The 15,096-nt window shown below is 40.1% G+C and overlaps 1 protein-coding gene across 11 annotated transcripts in view; it reads right to left on the minus strand.

Moving 5' to 3' along the window:
* Positions 1-15,096, minus strand: part of kcnma1a (potassium large conductance calcium-activated channel, subfamily M, alpha member 1a) — an 828,270-nt gene that overhangs the window by 626,843 nt on the left and 186,331 nt on the right. For all 11 annotated transcript variants that reach the window (XM_059640355.1, XM_059640354.1, XM_059640351.1 and 8 more), the window contains exon 2: positions 10,996-11,160. In XM_059640355.1, coding sequence (XP_059496338.1) covers positions 10,996-11,160 — 165 coding nt within the window. The remainder of the gene's footprint in view (positions 1-10,995; positions 11,161-15,096) is intronic.

The following is a 15,096-nucleotide window of genomic DNA, read 5'->3' on the forward strand; positions in this document are numbered from 1 at the left end:
TCTGCTTTCACCATCTCTATAGGAACTGAGTTCTAAAAATTCTCAATCCTCTGTGACCCCCAGCTCTAGATTCTCCCACAAAAAGAAACATCCTCTACACATCTACCCTGTCAAGACCCTTCAGGACATTTTATGTTTTAATCAAGATGCTTCTTACTTTTGGGAACCACAAACCATGTAGATCCAACCTTTTCTCTTAAGACAACTCACCCATTCTTGATATCAATCTGGTAAACCTTCTCTGCACTGTATTTACAGCCTTCTTTGAATAAGGCAGTCAGCATTGTACACAGTAACCCAGATTATGGCCTCATCAATGCCTGCATAACCTCCCTTCTTTTGTATTAAATTGCTATTGCAATATATAATAACATTCTATTAAATTTCTGACTTACTTGCTGTACTTGTACATTACTTACATATCAGAGTTGTGCAATCTCACACTATTTAAATTAGATGCTTTTTAAAAAAAAATTAATATCAAAGTGGGCAATTTCAAAATTCCCCATATTGTACAATTGTTTAACCAGCTTTTCGCCCACTCACTAAACATATTTATATCCCACTTTGGCAATCTTATGTCCTCCTCACAACTGACTTTATTATCTATCTTTGTATCATCAGCAAATATGGCAGCCAGACCCTCCTTTTCTTTCATCCAAGCCATCTACATAAATTGTAAATAGTTGAGGTCCCTCTAATGCACCACTCGTTACATCTTGCCAACCAGAAAAAGACCAATTTACACGTACGCTCTGCTTTGAGTTTACCAGCTAATCCATGTCATTAAATTATTTCTGCATCAAAAGATTTCATTTTTCATCATGATCTTTGATGCTGCAGTTTATAAAAACCTTGTGGAAATCCAAGTACAGTGCATCCATGAGTTCCCCTTCATTCACAGCACATTACTTCCTCAAAGAACTCCAACAGATTGGCTAAATGCAATTTCTCTTTCACAAAACCACGTTGACTCTACCTGATTACCTTGAATTTATCTAAGTGCCCAGCTATAACTTCTTTAATAATAGTATCTAACTTTTTCCTCATGATCATTGTTAAGCTAACTGACCTATAGCTTCCTGCTTTCGCCTCTCTCATTGTAACTTAAAGAATTACATTTGCCGCCTCCAAACCAAGGGAGTTTTGGAAAATTAAAATCAGTGCATCTCACTTGCTATTTTATTTAATATCCTAGGATGAAGTCAATGAAGATCTGAACACAGCTCTAACAATTCACTCAGTACCTACTCTTTGGTGACTGTAATTTTCCTGTATTCCTCTCTCCCTGATATAAAGCTCCTCTGGGATGTTAACTGTATCTTCTTTACTGATAACTAGTGCAAAATACCTGTTCAATCTTTACAATGAATTTCTGCAGTCACTATCAAGGAGCACAGGTTGACACAGAAGTTTACAAATAGAGAGTTTGGATGCAATGCAAAGTAGCATTGATAGCCTTTGTTACTGATCTTGAAGAGGAACAATCACTGTGGCACAAATTTCATCTTTCCTAAGGTTAATTTCATTCTGACATTAACCTAAGATGATGACTGGTAACTGGTAACATTGAAGAATTTGAGTCAACTGCAAATCAGGAAGTGAAAAAAGCAGAATCATTTTACGGACAACAAGAGAATCACACAAATATACATGAAGAAGGTAAAACCGAATTTGCATAAATATTTAAAAGGTAATTATTAAATCTATGGAATTTTTCAAATCAAAATGGAGAAAACGGACACTTCATAATCGAAAATATGTTATTTCAATCCCTGGAAAGTGGGTACAGGTTAAATTAAGAACAAAATACATCTTACTCAACTGGCCAGCATACCTTATTCAAAGATTTTTTACATCTGGACTATTAGCAGTAAAAGTGCAAGTTTATATTAGTTGAAGTGCAGTAGTTCTAAATATCTCGAACTGCAGATACATCAGCAGCAGTTCCTCTGCAGGAGCAGATAATCACTGATAGAAATTTCTGGATTTCCACATTTAACAATACATGCCAGAAATTGCCTTTAGATTCACAATTATTATACTGATGAATGGTGGTAGTTTCAGCATCATTACAACCATAAAATGAAGTCCATTTTTATCATACACCAGCTAGGCTTAAACAGTATATAATTGTCATCCCTCCAGGATTAACCTGTCGGTCTGTCGAATGCTAACCTTGCAAGACGCCGCTGAGGCAACATTACAGTAAAATCACAGGTGAAGTGAAAATAAACTTCCTCCTGTTAATTAGTTATAAAAATATTGAAGATGGGGAATATTGACTCAGTCAGGAATCATATAACTGGATAATGAAAAGTTTATTTGGCTTTCCGCTAGGTGTAGGAAGAGAGTGCAATCTGAGGACGGACACTTTGGGTAACCAATGGTGGGACTGCACCAGGCAGAGCATCAACTATAGAAAGTCACATGATGAAACATTTAGGCATATATTAAACCTAACCTGGCAACTCATTATTAACGGACATCTAACTGAATGGCCCATTTCACTAACGCCACCCCAAACACTTTCTATTCTCGAGTACGAAGTTTGTTTTGCAAGTATCACCAGAGTTGTAGTTCTGTTGAGATTTTATCTCATCTCAAAAGATCCATGATTAATTTCAAAGTAGTTCTATGCATTAGAAGTAAAAATCTAAATTAAATTGGATGATCATCCCCAAGACGGACATTCATAAAATCCAAATTAAGATAGAAAACAACCAAATGTTTTGGAGATAGTAGGAACTGCAGAGAATCTGAGATAAAAAGGTATAGAGCTGAATGAACACAGCAGGCCAAGCAGCATCAGGGGAGCAGGAAGGCTGACGTTTCGGGCCTAGCCCCTTCTTCAGAAATGGCTCGAAGGCCCAAAACATCAGCCTCCCTGCACCTCTGATGCTGCTTGGTCTGCTGTGTTCATCCAGCTCTACACCGTGTTATCTTATATTGAAAATGCCACTTGTTTTGCTGCATTGGAGGTTGTGTATGATATTTGTTTCTCAGTAAGCGAAAATAAACTGTCAAGTACAAAGAGACAGCAGTTGGGAGGGTAATTTAATTTTCCAACTCAAGAAAACATTTGTCTTTATTCAAGCAACAGGATCTCCTCCCAACCTCCACTCCTTTCCATGCATAACACTACTGTTGAGAGACAGCAAAAATATCTCAATAGTAAATTAAACTAATTTGTGCTGATTGCAATTTTCCTATCTTTCAAATTAAAACACCACATGCTGTTTTATTTCATTTTCATCTAGATAATTTGTGGATGTGCTGCTTTGCCAAAATATGCAGTTTCCGGGCTGCTTTATGCTTTTCTAATGTCCTGTGACGTGCCTCCATTTTTACTGCATTCAAAGTAACATAGTGGAATTTTCCAGAGTGCAGCTCTGTTCTTAATAATGTCTTAAGTTAGGAGTGTAAATATAGCTTCATTTACCCCAATAAGAAAAACTAGTAAATAAATTAATCCTGAAATAGTAGGAATTTAAAGCACCACAAAGAAATGGTCCAAAATAAATATGAACGAATAATGTTAACCAATCAATTGTAATGTTTTGAATTTTGAAATATGTATTTGACCTTTAATTAAGACGGTTTTTAAATGGATTAGTATGCCTGCATTTCAGAAAAACTTGGCACTGAGTATTCACATTTGGAAGTTTGCTATAATGCAATTTCAGTATTAATAACTTCTTTGTCAGTAAATCAGCCTCAGCTACCTACCCTACTTAGAGGAATTACTGGCACACAGGTTGTCTGTTGCTCTGTAAGGGCTGAAAGTTATGCAACGTTCCAAATTTAAAACTTTCAAGGGGCCCAATGCAGACTGCAAGCTTCCAAGGTTACAATTCATGAATCTAACCAACATGTGACTCAATTTTTTTTAAACAAAAGTTTAGCTCAATTAAAGTTCTTTGAAGAGTTTTTTTTAAAACCTAAGAATTCCATGTCTGGAAGATCCTTGCACTGATCTACTGCAGGCCATTTATAGAAAGGCTGAAATGTTTGTCTTTTTAACTTTATTTCTCACTTTTTTTCTAATTCATACTATGAATAACTAAGGTAATAGATTTTTTTTCCTTTATTTCTCCAATTACATATCTAAGATTTGTAGCTAAGTACTTTATACCTAACATGGTGCCATGTGGGGAGACACTGTAAACTTTTCACTGCACTTGAGCACACGTGACTATAAACCAATGTCAAATAGAAAAAACTGAAAATATCTGACTGCTCTGCCAGTCTCTCAAATGCTGACAGTTAATACTTCAGGTCAATCAACTTTTTAATCTATGATACTGCTATTTCATAACAATGGGACTGTTCTTGTTAGATCAGCAGATCCAGGAAGGCCCAGGTCCGCGTCTGTTATTGCCTCTTAGTTCAAATTACTTCTGTCTTCATCACTCCTCTGCATATTTACTTCAGAACATTTCACTGGGGTGCTTTAAGTTCCAGCTACTTTAGGATCAAATTCTTCACTATTAATTCTTAATAGAGTGGCTCAGTGATTAGCACTGCGGCCTCACAGCACCAGGGACCTGGATTCAATTCCAGCTTGAGTGATTGTGCAAACACCACACGCACATTCTCCCAGTGTTTGCTCGGCTTTTCTCCAGGTGCTCTGGTTTCCTCGCACAGTCCAAACATGAACAGTTCAGGTGGACTGGCCATGCTAAATTGCCCATAGTGTCCAGGGATGTGCAGGCTAGATGGATTAGCCATGGAAAATGCTGGGTTATAGGGATGAGGTAGCAGAGCGGATCTGGGTGGGATGATCTTCAGGGAGTTCGTGTGGGCATGATGAACCAAAAGGCCTGCTTCCACACTGTAGGGATTCTATGATTCTGTTCTAGAATAGGTGAACATAGAATATAGAAAAATGCAGTGCAGAACAGGACCTTCGGCCCTCGATGTTGCACCGACCTGTCAACTAATCTAAGCCCATCCCCTGACACTATCTCATCATCATCCATCTGCTTATCCAAAGAGTGTTTAAATGCCCCAAATGTGGCCGAGTTCACTACACTGGCAGGCAGGGCATTCCACACCCTTACCACTCTCTGAGTAAAGATCCTGCCTCTGACATCTGTCTTAAATCTATTACCCCTCAATTTGTAGCTATGCCCTCTTGTACAAGCTGAAGTCATCATCCTCGGAAAAAGACTCTCACTGTCCACCCTATCTAATCCTCTGATCATCTTGTATGTCTCTATTAAATCCCCTCTTAGCCTTCTTCTGTCCAATGAGAGCAGACCCAAGTCCCTCAGCCTTTCTTCATAGGGCATGCGCTCCAGACCAGACAACATCCTGGTAAATCTCCTCTGCACCTTTTCCAATGCTTCCACATCCTTCCTGTAATGGGGTGACCAGAACTGCACACAATATTCCAAGTGAGGCTGCACTAGTGTTTTGTACAGTTGCAGCATGACATCACAGCTGCGGAACTCAATCCCTTGACCAATAAAACCTAACACACCGTATGCCTTCTTAACAGCACTATCAACCTGGGTGGCAACTTTCAGGGATCTATGTACATGGACACCAAGATCCCTCTGCACATCCACACTACCAAGAATCTTTCCAGAGACCCAGTATGCTGCCTTCCTATTACTCTTCCCAAAGTGAATCACCTCACATTAATCTGCATTGAACTCCATTTGCCACCTTTCAGCCCAATTCTGCAGTTTATCTAAGTCTCCCTGCAACCTGCAACATTCTTCCACACTGTGCATCACTCCACCGACTTTGGTGTCATCTGCAAACTTACTAACCCATCCACCTATGCCTGTGTCCAAGTCATTTATAAAAATGACAAATAGCAGTGGTCCCAAAACAGATCCTGGAGGCACACCACTAGTAACCAGACTCCAGGTTGAATACTTTCCATCAACCACCACTCATTGGCTTTCTGTAAGAAGGCAGTTTCTAATCCAAACTGCTAAATGTCCCTCAATCCCGTGCCTCCGTATTTTCTCCAATAGCCGACCATGTGGAACCTTATCAAAGGCTTTACTGAAGTCCATGTATACCACATCAACTGCCCTACCCTCATCCACATGCTTGGTCATCTTCTCATAAAACTCAATGCGGTTTGTGAGACACGACCTGCCCTTGACGAATCCATGCTGACCATCTCCAATCAAATTGTTGCTTGCTAGATGATGATAAATCCTCTCTCTTATAATCCTTTCCAAAATTTTTCCTACAACAGATGTAAGGCTCACAGGTCTATAATTACCTGGGTCATCTCTACTGCCCCTCTTGAACAAGGGCACAACATGTGCAATCCTCCAGTCCTCTGGTACTAAACCTGTAGACAATGAGGACTCAAAGATCAAGGCCAAAGGCTCCACCACCTCCTCCCTAGCTTCCCAGACAATCCTCGGAAAAATCCCATCCGGCCCAGAAGATTTATCTACCTTTGCACCTTCTAGAATTGATAACACCACCTCCTTACTAATCTCAATCCTTTCAATTCTAGTAGCCTGTAACTCAGTCTTCTCCTCTACAATATTCTCCTTTTCCTGAGTGAAAACAAATAAGAAATATTTGTTCAGCACCTCTCCGAGCTCCACAGGGTCCACACACAACTTACCACGTATGTCTTTGACTGGCCCTATTCCTACTCTAGTCATCCTCTTATTCCTCACATACCTATAGAAAGCTTTAGGGTTCTCCTTTATTCTACCTGCTAATGTCTGCTCATGTCCCCTCCTTCCTCTTCTTAACTGTCTCTTTAAATCCTTCCTGGCTAATCTGTAACTCTCCATCGCCTCATCTGAACCATCTCGTCTCATAGTCACATAAGCCTCCCTCTTCCACTTAACAAGAGATGCAATTTCTTTAGTAAACCACGGTTCCTTTACCTTATCACTTCCTCCCTGCCTGACAGGGACATACCTATCAAGGACACGCAATATCTGTTCCTCAAAGCAGCTCCACATTTCGACTGTCCCCATTTCCTGCATTTTGCTACCCCATTCTATGTCTCTAAGTCTTGCCTAATCGCATTATAATTGCCTTTCCCCCATCCATCACTCTTGCCCTGTGGCATGTTCCTATCCCTTTCCATCGCTAAACTAAACGTAACCGAATTATGATCACTCTCTCCAAAGTGCTCACCTACCACTAAATCAAACATCTGGCCTGGTTCATTACCAAGTACCAGGCCCAGTGTGGCCTCCCCTCTTGTCGGCCCTTCGATGTACTGTGTCAGGTAACCCTCCTGCACACATTGGACAAAAACTGATCCATCCGACATACTAGAGTTATAGCATTTCCAGTCAATGTTGGGGAAGTTAAAGTCTCCCATAATGATCACTCTGTTCCTTTCACTCCTGCCCAGAATCGTTTTGCCAATACTCTTCTCCACATGCCTGGAACTTTGCGGAAGCCTATAAAAAACTCCCAGCAGTGTGACCTCTCCTCTCCTGTTTCTGACCTCAGCCCATATCACCTCAGTAGACAAGTCCTCGTCAAAAGTTCTTTCAACCACCGTTATACTGTCCTTGACTAACAAAGCCACACCTCCCCCTCTTTTACCACCTTCCCTGATCTTAATGAAAGATCTAAACCCTGGAACCCACAACATCCATTCCTGATCCTGCTCTACCCATGTCTCTGAAATGGCCACAACATTGAAGTCCCAGGTACCTATCCATGCTGCAAGCTCACCTACCTTATTCCGGATACTCCTGGCGTCGAAGCAGACACACTTCAAACCAGCACACACTTCAAACCAGCTTGTGGTCTGCCAGCACACTCCTGTGACAGTGAAATCCTGTCCATGTCCTCCCTACTCTCTTTCTCCCGTGTACTGGAACTACACCATAGTTTCCCATCCCCCTGCTGAGCCAGTTTAAATCCACCCGAGTAGCACTAGCAAATTTCCCACCCAGGATATTAATGCCCCTCTGGTTCAAATGGAGACCGTCCTGTTTGTAGAGGTCCCACCTTCCCCAGAATGAGCCCCAATTGTTCATGTACCTGAAACCCTCCCTCCTGCACCATCCCTGAAGCCATGTGTTCAGCTGAAATCTCTCCCTGTTCTTTGCCTCGTTACCACGTGGCATGGGTAACAAGCCAGAGATAACCACTCTGTTTGTTCTAGCTCTCAGCTTCTACCCTAGCTCCCTGAAATCCTGCCAGACATCCCTATCCCTCTTTCTACCTATGTCATTGGTACCTATGCGGACCATGACTTGGGGCTGGTCACCGTCTCCCTCAGGACCCCAAAGACATGATCCGAGACATCACGGACCCTGGCAGCTGGGAGGCAACACACCAACCGTGAGTCTCTTTCGTTCCCAATAAACCTTCTTTCTGTCCCTCTAACTATTGAGTCCCCAGTGACTAACACTCTCTTCCTATCCCCCCCCTTCCCTTCTGTGCAAGAGGGACAGACTCTGTACCAGAGACCTGCACCCCAGTGCATGCTAAGTTTGTATTGCTTATTTCAGACATTGAGAAAAAAAGCATAGATTTAAGGGTGGCGATGGCATGTCTTCCACCAATCTTCTCATCTAGAGTGGCCTCTGTCCAATTTAGCTACCAAATATCAGTTTAAGGCACTACTCTATATTTTATAAGCTGACAGGATAGCAAATATACATGGAATAATTTGTCTGTTCTATGATGCTTGAGATAGTGCGTCAATGTAAACTAGGCTTCCAATGAGAATTGGTGAAGTCATCCCCTTGAGCAGAATGCACGCGGCTTCGAAAACCTGAAGTGCACAATAAGACTGAAATGCAAAAGATCTGAAAATGCCACCTGAATTCTGGGTGCAACTGGGAGCAAGCAGCATCATACAGGACTGAGACATTTAGCAGCGATTGTAACACTGTTCCCCAAGTATAACAAGTCTGTCAAATATTATAGCTTCACATAGGGAACAGTGAGTACAAATGCAGACTGATCGCTCTTAATGAGATAATTAAAAATCGTTTGAAGACAACACTTCAAAAACTGAAACTGGCAGGTAATAACACTCTGCAGAAAACAGAAAGATTAGTGTTGAAATTGGTTACTTTCTTGAAAAGTATATGCAGTCTTAACAACCAATTTTGGGTATACAATTGTGCTGCCTACCTCTCTGTGGAACTACTAACTGTTAGGGAACTTTGTAACTAACATTCACACCTGACAAATCACTGATGGTGACAGCATTTCCATGTATTTCTTCTAATAAACTGGGACTAAATTAAGATAAACCGAATATCTAATAGAAATGAATGTTATCATCCATAAATGTATATACTGCAAACAAAGAGAAACTAATAAAAATATAAACTAATAATCAACAGAATAGCTGAACAATTGAACACTTAATTGCTAAATATCTTTCAGACTAAAAGTAAGTGGCACAAGCTTTAGAGGAACTCATTTGGATTTTGGTCAAATTCAGGTGGGATATAAGCTTCATTCAAGTGGTTAAAGAATAATATGCAAACCAAACTGTGTGAACAACAGTCAACACAATGCTTTGAGGTTGTGGTAACACTGAATCAATAGTTCATTTACTGGAAGCGAGTGATCAATTTGCCAGCTTTTGCAGCAGCAGTTTTTAATTATTAGCATTTCAGTGACAGCTCAGCCTAATTTTCCGAGTTTTTTTTCACACTCACAATGGAAAGAAAGTGATTTAAGTTTAAAATTGTACTGTTGATAGTCTACTATAAAATCTCAGGTACAGTTGCAATGATACTTTGAGTAAGACCAGTACCAGGACATTTTTACATCTCAGAGACATCCAATACAAATTCAATTAGGCATTTCATATTTTACAAGTGTAAAACAGGCAGCAAAACATTCATGCGGAAAAGGACCACCTGCCATGTGCCATACTTTATCAAAAGAACCATATCTTAATGAGGCCTTATTCAGCCACCTACCTTCAAGTGTTACACTAGGCAATGCTGATTGATGCCTCCCTTCATTAAATGGGTTTGACCTTAATGCAGCAGCCACCTAAATGTGCTAGTTTTGTAAAAAAAAGGATATTTGAACGAGAAAACCAGGGGCTATTGCCAATGATTATCTATCATCTAGACCATCACCATCTTGAACTTTGTCCTTGATGATTTGCTCCCTGTCTCGATTGCCTGTCCTAATTGACCTAATTGGGAGTAGTGACACAATTATGTTATCCAAATCTCCAAACAGTGGCATCTCTTTCACTTTGATTTTTTCCTCTCAACTCTCTTGATCAGCGCCTCTCCTCTCTCCTGAGAACCCTTAACCCCTCCCTTTTCTCAACACACAGCACACACAAATTTCCACCTATCTCCCACAATTCTTCTAAATGATGTCAGCTTGATGTAAATAAAGGCAGAGGCCCAAAATCAGCAGGATTTTGAATCTACCCATTCTATTAGAGAGATCAACCCTTCCACTTCGAAATTTGCAGCCCAAAGAAGACCAAGTTCTTAGACGTAACAATTTTACTGGTGTTTTATGAATATCCCCAGAGCAAAGATTGGAACTACTACAAATATAGAGGGAAGACATTCAACAAAACTTGCAGATCTGTTATTATTTTTGACTTTCAATTTCCCCAAATACAGCAAAATCTTTTTATTCTTAACCTAAAATTTAGACAATTACATACATAATATCTAAACGAAGTTGTGTGTTAACTTCATAAACATTGGTAAGAAACACATGAAACAAAATTATCAGAGCTTCTCTCAGAAATCAACAGTAACAGGTACAAGAAAAAGTATTCTTTTCTCATTTTCTTATCTTTGCTTCTGATTACTATGAATAAAAAGCTCAAAATAACATTCAAGTAAATCCACAGTAACTGGACCACCCCTGCTTGGATTTAGTTTTGAATTAAATAATCATAGATTTGACCACCAATGAATTTAACAGATTTTATCTCCAGTAGTACAGAACACAGGCACAACCTGGTTTCAACACGTCAAACTGAGCTGAATTTCATCGACTGTAACTGTGTGGAGTGAAGGCAAATTTAAGACTCACAAGAACTCGGCCGGTGAGAGTTTGGGCAGATATCATGACACCTGCCCAGTCTTTTACAGAAGTCATCCAGCCCACTTCCCCTTGTGGAATTTCTTCCTTCTCATCCAGGTCTTGGAGAGTATCATCTGACTGGTTACCCGCGTTGATGCCGATTTTTTGCGCATCCTGAAAAAAAGCCAACAGGAAAATATAATTGCAGTTGCCACCAAAAAGATAAAAGAAACATTTGTTATAAAACATCAGCTTTTCCTACTGTAGGCCTCACTATAACAAAAATAAAACAGCTATAAATTACGAGAGATCCTTATCTTACAAAGGGCATTTCTAAAGTAAGATCTACTTTCTCGGTGGAAAAACACACTACAGCAAGGGCTGCAGACTGCAGCACAAACAGTGGTTAGGATGTCAGCATTTAGGTTTGTGAACAGTTGCTCAGTGTGTTCCAGAACCTCTGCAAGTGGAATAAAGTTCAGGCTGTTCTTCATAGTTAACACAAGCTTCCCTTTAGTGCTATACAAGCCTGGCTACTACCATACATGGGAAACCCCAAATAACAGGAAGCAGTTCTAACTCATCGATCTGGCACTAAGTGGACAGTTGGGTAACAACTGCTCAGGTTAATTGCCTGCTGACTTTCTTGAGAAGAAACGGCCGAAGCAAGGACACCTGCCCAGTTCCCAGTGCAGTCCTTCTTGTGCACAAGCACATTGGACCACCATGTTATTAACTCAAGAGTTCATTTGGAAATTTACTGCCGCCATCTTGCCTGAGTAAACCAGGCTAGAAAAGGATCAGCCTTGAAAGGGGCTGGAAAAGGATAGGATTTTCTTCATTTCTTTGTGGAGCTGGTAAATTAAAATTTCTCCTGCTTTCTTCCAATCTGTTCCAGGCCAGAAGTTAGCCAGAAGTGATACTAGTCCTTATTTATGCAGCAAGGATTGAGTTTCTAAAATCACACCACCCATTAAACCAAGGTTAAAATTGAGGCCACAGTTTCTATACCAACATGTCCTAATGACCCAGTGTCATAAATATGCATTCAATCCACACAGCTGGAGTTAGCAAAACCTTCCATGCACATGCACACAGGGTGTGCATAAATGCTTTGTGCTTACAGTTATTTGTTCAGGAATAGATTTATTCATGCACCCCATGGTAAGAGAGGGCAGTAAAAGGAGAAATGGCAACTGGGGATATGAGGGGGAAATTATCAATCATTCTGCATGGATTCTAGTTAATATACAAGCTTATATTGTTAGACATTCCAAACTCGGTAACATGTAACCAATCTGGCACAGGTATTGTAATCTGCAACTTCAAAAGTTAATGCCCAAAACAGAAGATTGGTTCTGGATGAATTTAAACATTTTCTTGCAATTATGAACCCCCATGAAAATGTTTTGTAATTTCAGCCTTTCTTTTGTCAACTTAATGCAAGCCTGCCAAAAATAGACTCCTGTTTACAGAACTGATCCATCAACAACACTGCACATAGTATCCTTACAGTTAATTCTTCTCAATCCTATTTTGTGACAAACCTCTCTTTTGGTTATATAAGTCTTGTTAATTGATATGTTCCTACATGCCCGTTGATCCTGCCTCCCAGTAGCAAAATAAGTTTGTTCATCAGAAAGGACTACTTAAAATGTACATGGGCAGGAAACAACAGCTCAGAGATCTGGCTGGAATTGACTGTTAATGCTTTGTGCCAAGAACAGCAAGCAGAAGAGAAAAAGTAGGAACATGAAAGAGACAAAGTGTCTTGATCTTAAAAATTTGTAGTGTTAGCCATTATATTAGCAGGTTGAAATTTTCTAGTGACTACATTACAAATTTACTGAAGTGCTATGAGATGCCTAGACATCATGAAAGGTGCTACATAATTACACCTGTTCCATTAGTTGTCCAAACTGTCAATTGTTCAACACACAATCTTCCTTACCAACTCAGTTCCATTTACTTCATAATTACATCATCTGAGCAATCCAAAATACTGTGATGTAGGGTATGTGGTTTAGACACATTTTGGTATTATTTATTTTACAATTTGGATTTTGAACTAACGGTGTGTAAATTTTGTTTATGAAGGGGTAGAATAATTTTCAGTATTTCTTCAAGCATCTTCTTATAAGAAACACAACATATGAGACTTCCTAGACTGCTATGAAATTGTTTGAAATTGGGAGAGTTTCACGGTTGGACAGAGTAAACATTGAAGAGCATTTGTTTGCTTTCAGTTAGAAGGATCAGGAATTGATTTTTTTTGCTTAAGGGAAAACACAGTTTGGAAAACATTTTGGTTTCAGCTTGCAGATATTCTATTTGAAGCTGGGTGTGTGAAACAGTTTCTCCTAGAGAGATTAGTTAGTTCTCCTCAGTGCGATTTCTTGACACATTTTGAACACTACAACTTTCCTGACGCTGCATATTCTAAATCAGTACAGTACCGGATAGCTGCTGACAGGTCACATAACGTCAGCGAATGGTAATGGAAACAAGCAGAAAGCCTAATGCTAATGTTTCCATACCTTATACAATCAAGTAATACGATCATGGTGAAACTAAAGAGAAACAGGCGGCTCAGAGTCAAGCAAATGTTCTGCAAATAATGAAACAAACAGGGCATCTCTGGGGAGTCTCACAAAAATCTTATTTACCCTTGAGGAATGGAACACTGTACCATTCCTGTAAATATATTAAATTTTACCCAATAGCATTTTCCCAAACAGTTAATCCCATGGGATCTATATTCAGTTGTGCACACCAATAACAATAACAGGTTATATCTTGAGCCTCTCTGAAATTTCACTTAATCTCATCCAGTAATTTTCCCACAATTACTTTATTGGTCTTTAGAAATTTATTATGCCCAGAATGTTTACATTCACTTGCAATGAATAAACAGTAAATGTACACCAGTTAATTAAGATGTTACATAAATGTGATAACAGAGTGCAAAAACTGACATTGTCTTAACAGCTAACTAGTCATTGGGAACTTTGTGCTGACCATGCTTGGTCACTTTAACAAAGCCAAGTGTCATCTGGGGAAAATAATTTAAATACAGAAGTACAAATGCAGATGAGGCTTATTAATGATTTCCAGCATACTAATGACCTAAACAGGACGGATTTCATTTTACTTTCAAAAGGATCTTTTTATTATTAGCAATTCATAAATATTTCACTTCCAAATTACTACGGTACTTTTAACCTTCCAAACATGGCCATCCATTCACCATGTCAATCCACAACAGTCAATGTGCTCAGTCTCTTTAGTGTACTTTTTAAGATCCCGTCACGTGACTCAATGGTTAGCACTGCACCCTCACAGCGCCAGGAACCCAGGTTCAATTCCAGCCTCGGGCGACTGTCTGTGTGGAATTTGCACATTCTCCCCGTGTCTTTCCTCCGGGTGCTCCGGTTTCCTCCCACAGTCCAAAGATGTGCAGGCTAGGTGGATCGGCCATGCTAAATTGCCTGTAGTGTTCAGGGGCGTGTGGGTTATAGGAGGATGGGTCTGGGTGGGATGCCTTCAAGGGGTGGTGTGGACTTGTTGGGCCAATGGGCCCGTTTCCACACTGTAGGGAATCTAATCTAAACTACTGGTCCTTCATATCCTACCCATGGTGTGGCCCGCATTTTCTCACATGCAAGTTCAGTGGCCCCAGATTCCAAAACATCTGGTACACCATTGCTTTCACAATCAGATCAATTCAGTCTCCACTTATCCTTTACTCCTTTATTACAAACCCCCTCTTTACTTTCTTGAGCAAATATATTCTGCATTTTCCTGGCTACTATTTAGTTTTGAGGAAGGATTACTGGGCTCAAAATGTCAATTTGCTTTCTTGCCTCAGATGCTGCCACACCTGCTGATTTTCTCCAGCAATTTGTTTCATATCAGATCACCTGGGCTTCTCATTGCTCCACCAAACCAGTCACTATTCCAAGATGATGTTTACTGTGGCCTGAAATATCATGCTAGAGGGTGCAATATTGTTCGATCTGACACCAGGATTCAGCAGTCATAGATTAGGTATCATCAGTGAAATGCAGACTAAAGCCCTCTTTATTCAATCGCCCTACCACCGACTCCACG

Source organism: Stegostoma tigrinum, chromosome 37 (genome assembly GCF_030684315.1).
Source record: "Stegostoma tigrinum isolate sSteTig4 chromosome 37, sSteTig4.hap1, whole genome shotgun sequence".
NCBI classification, from domain to species: Eukaryota; Metazoa; Chordata; class Chondrichthyes; order Orectolobiformes; family Stegostomatidae; genus Stegostoma; species Stegostoma tigrinum.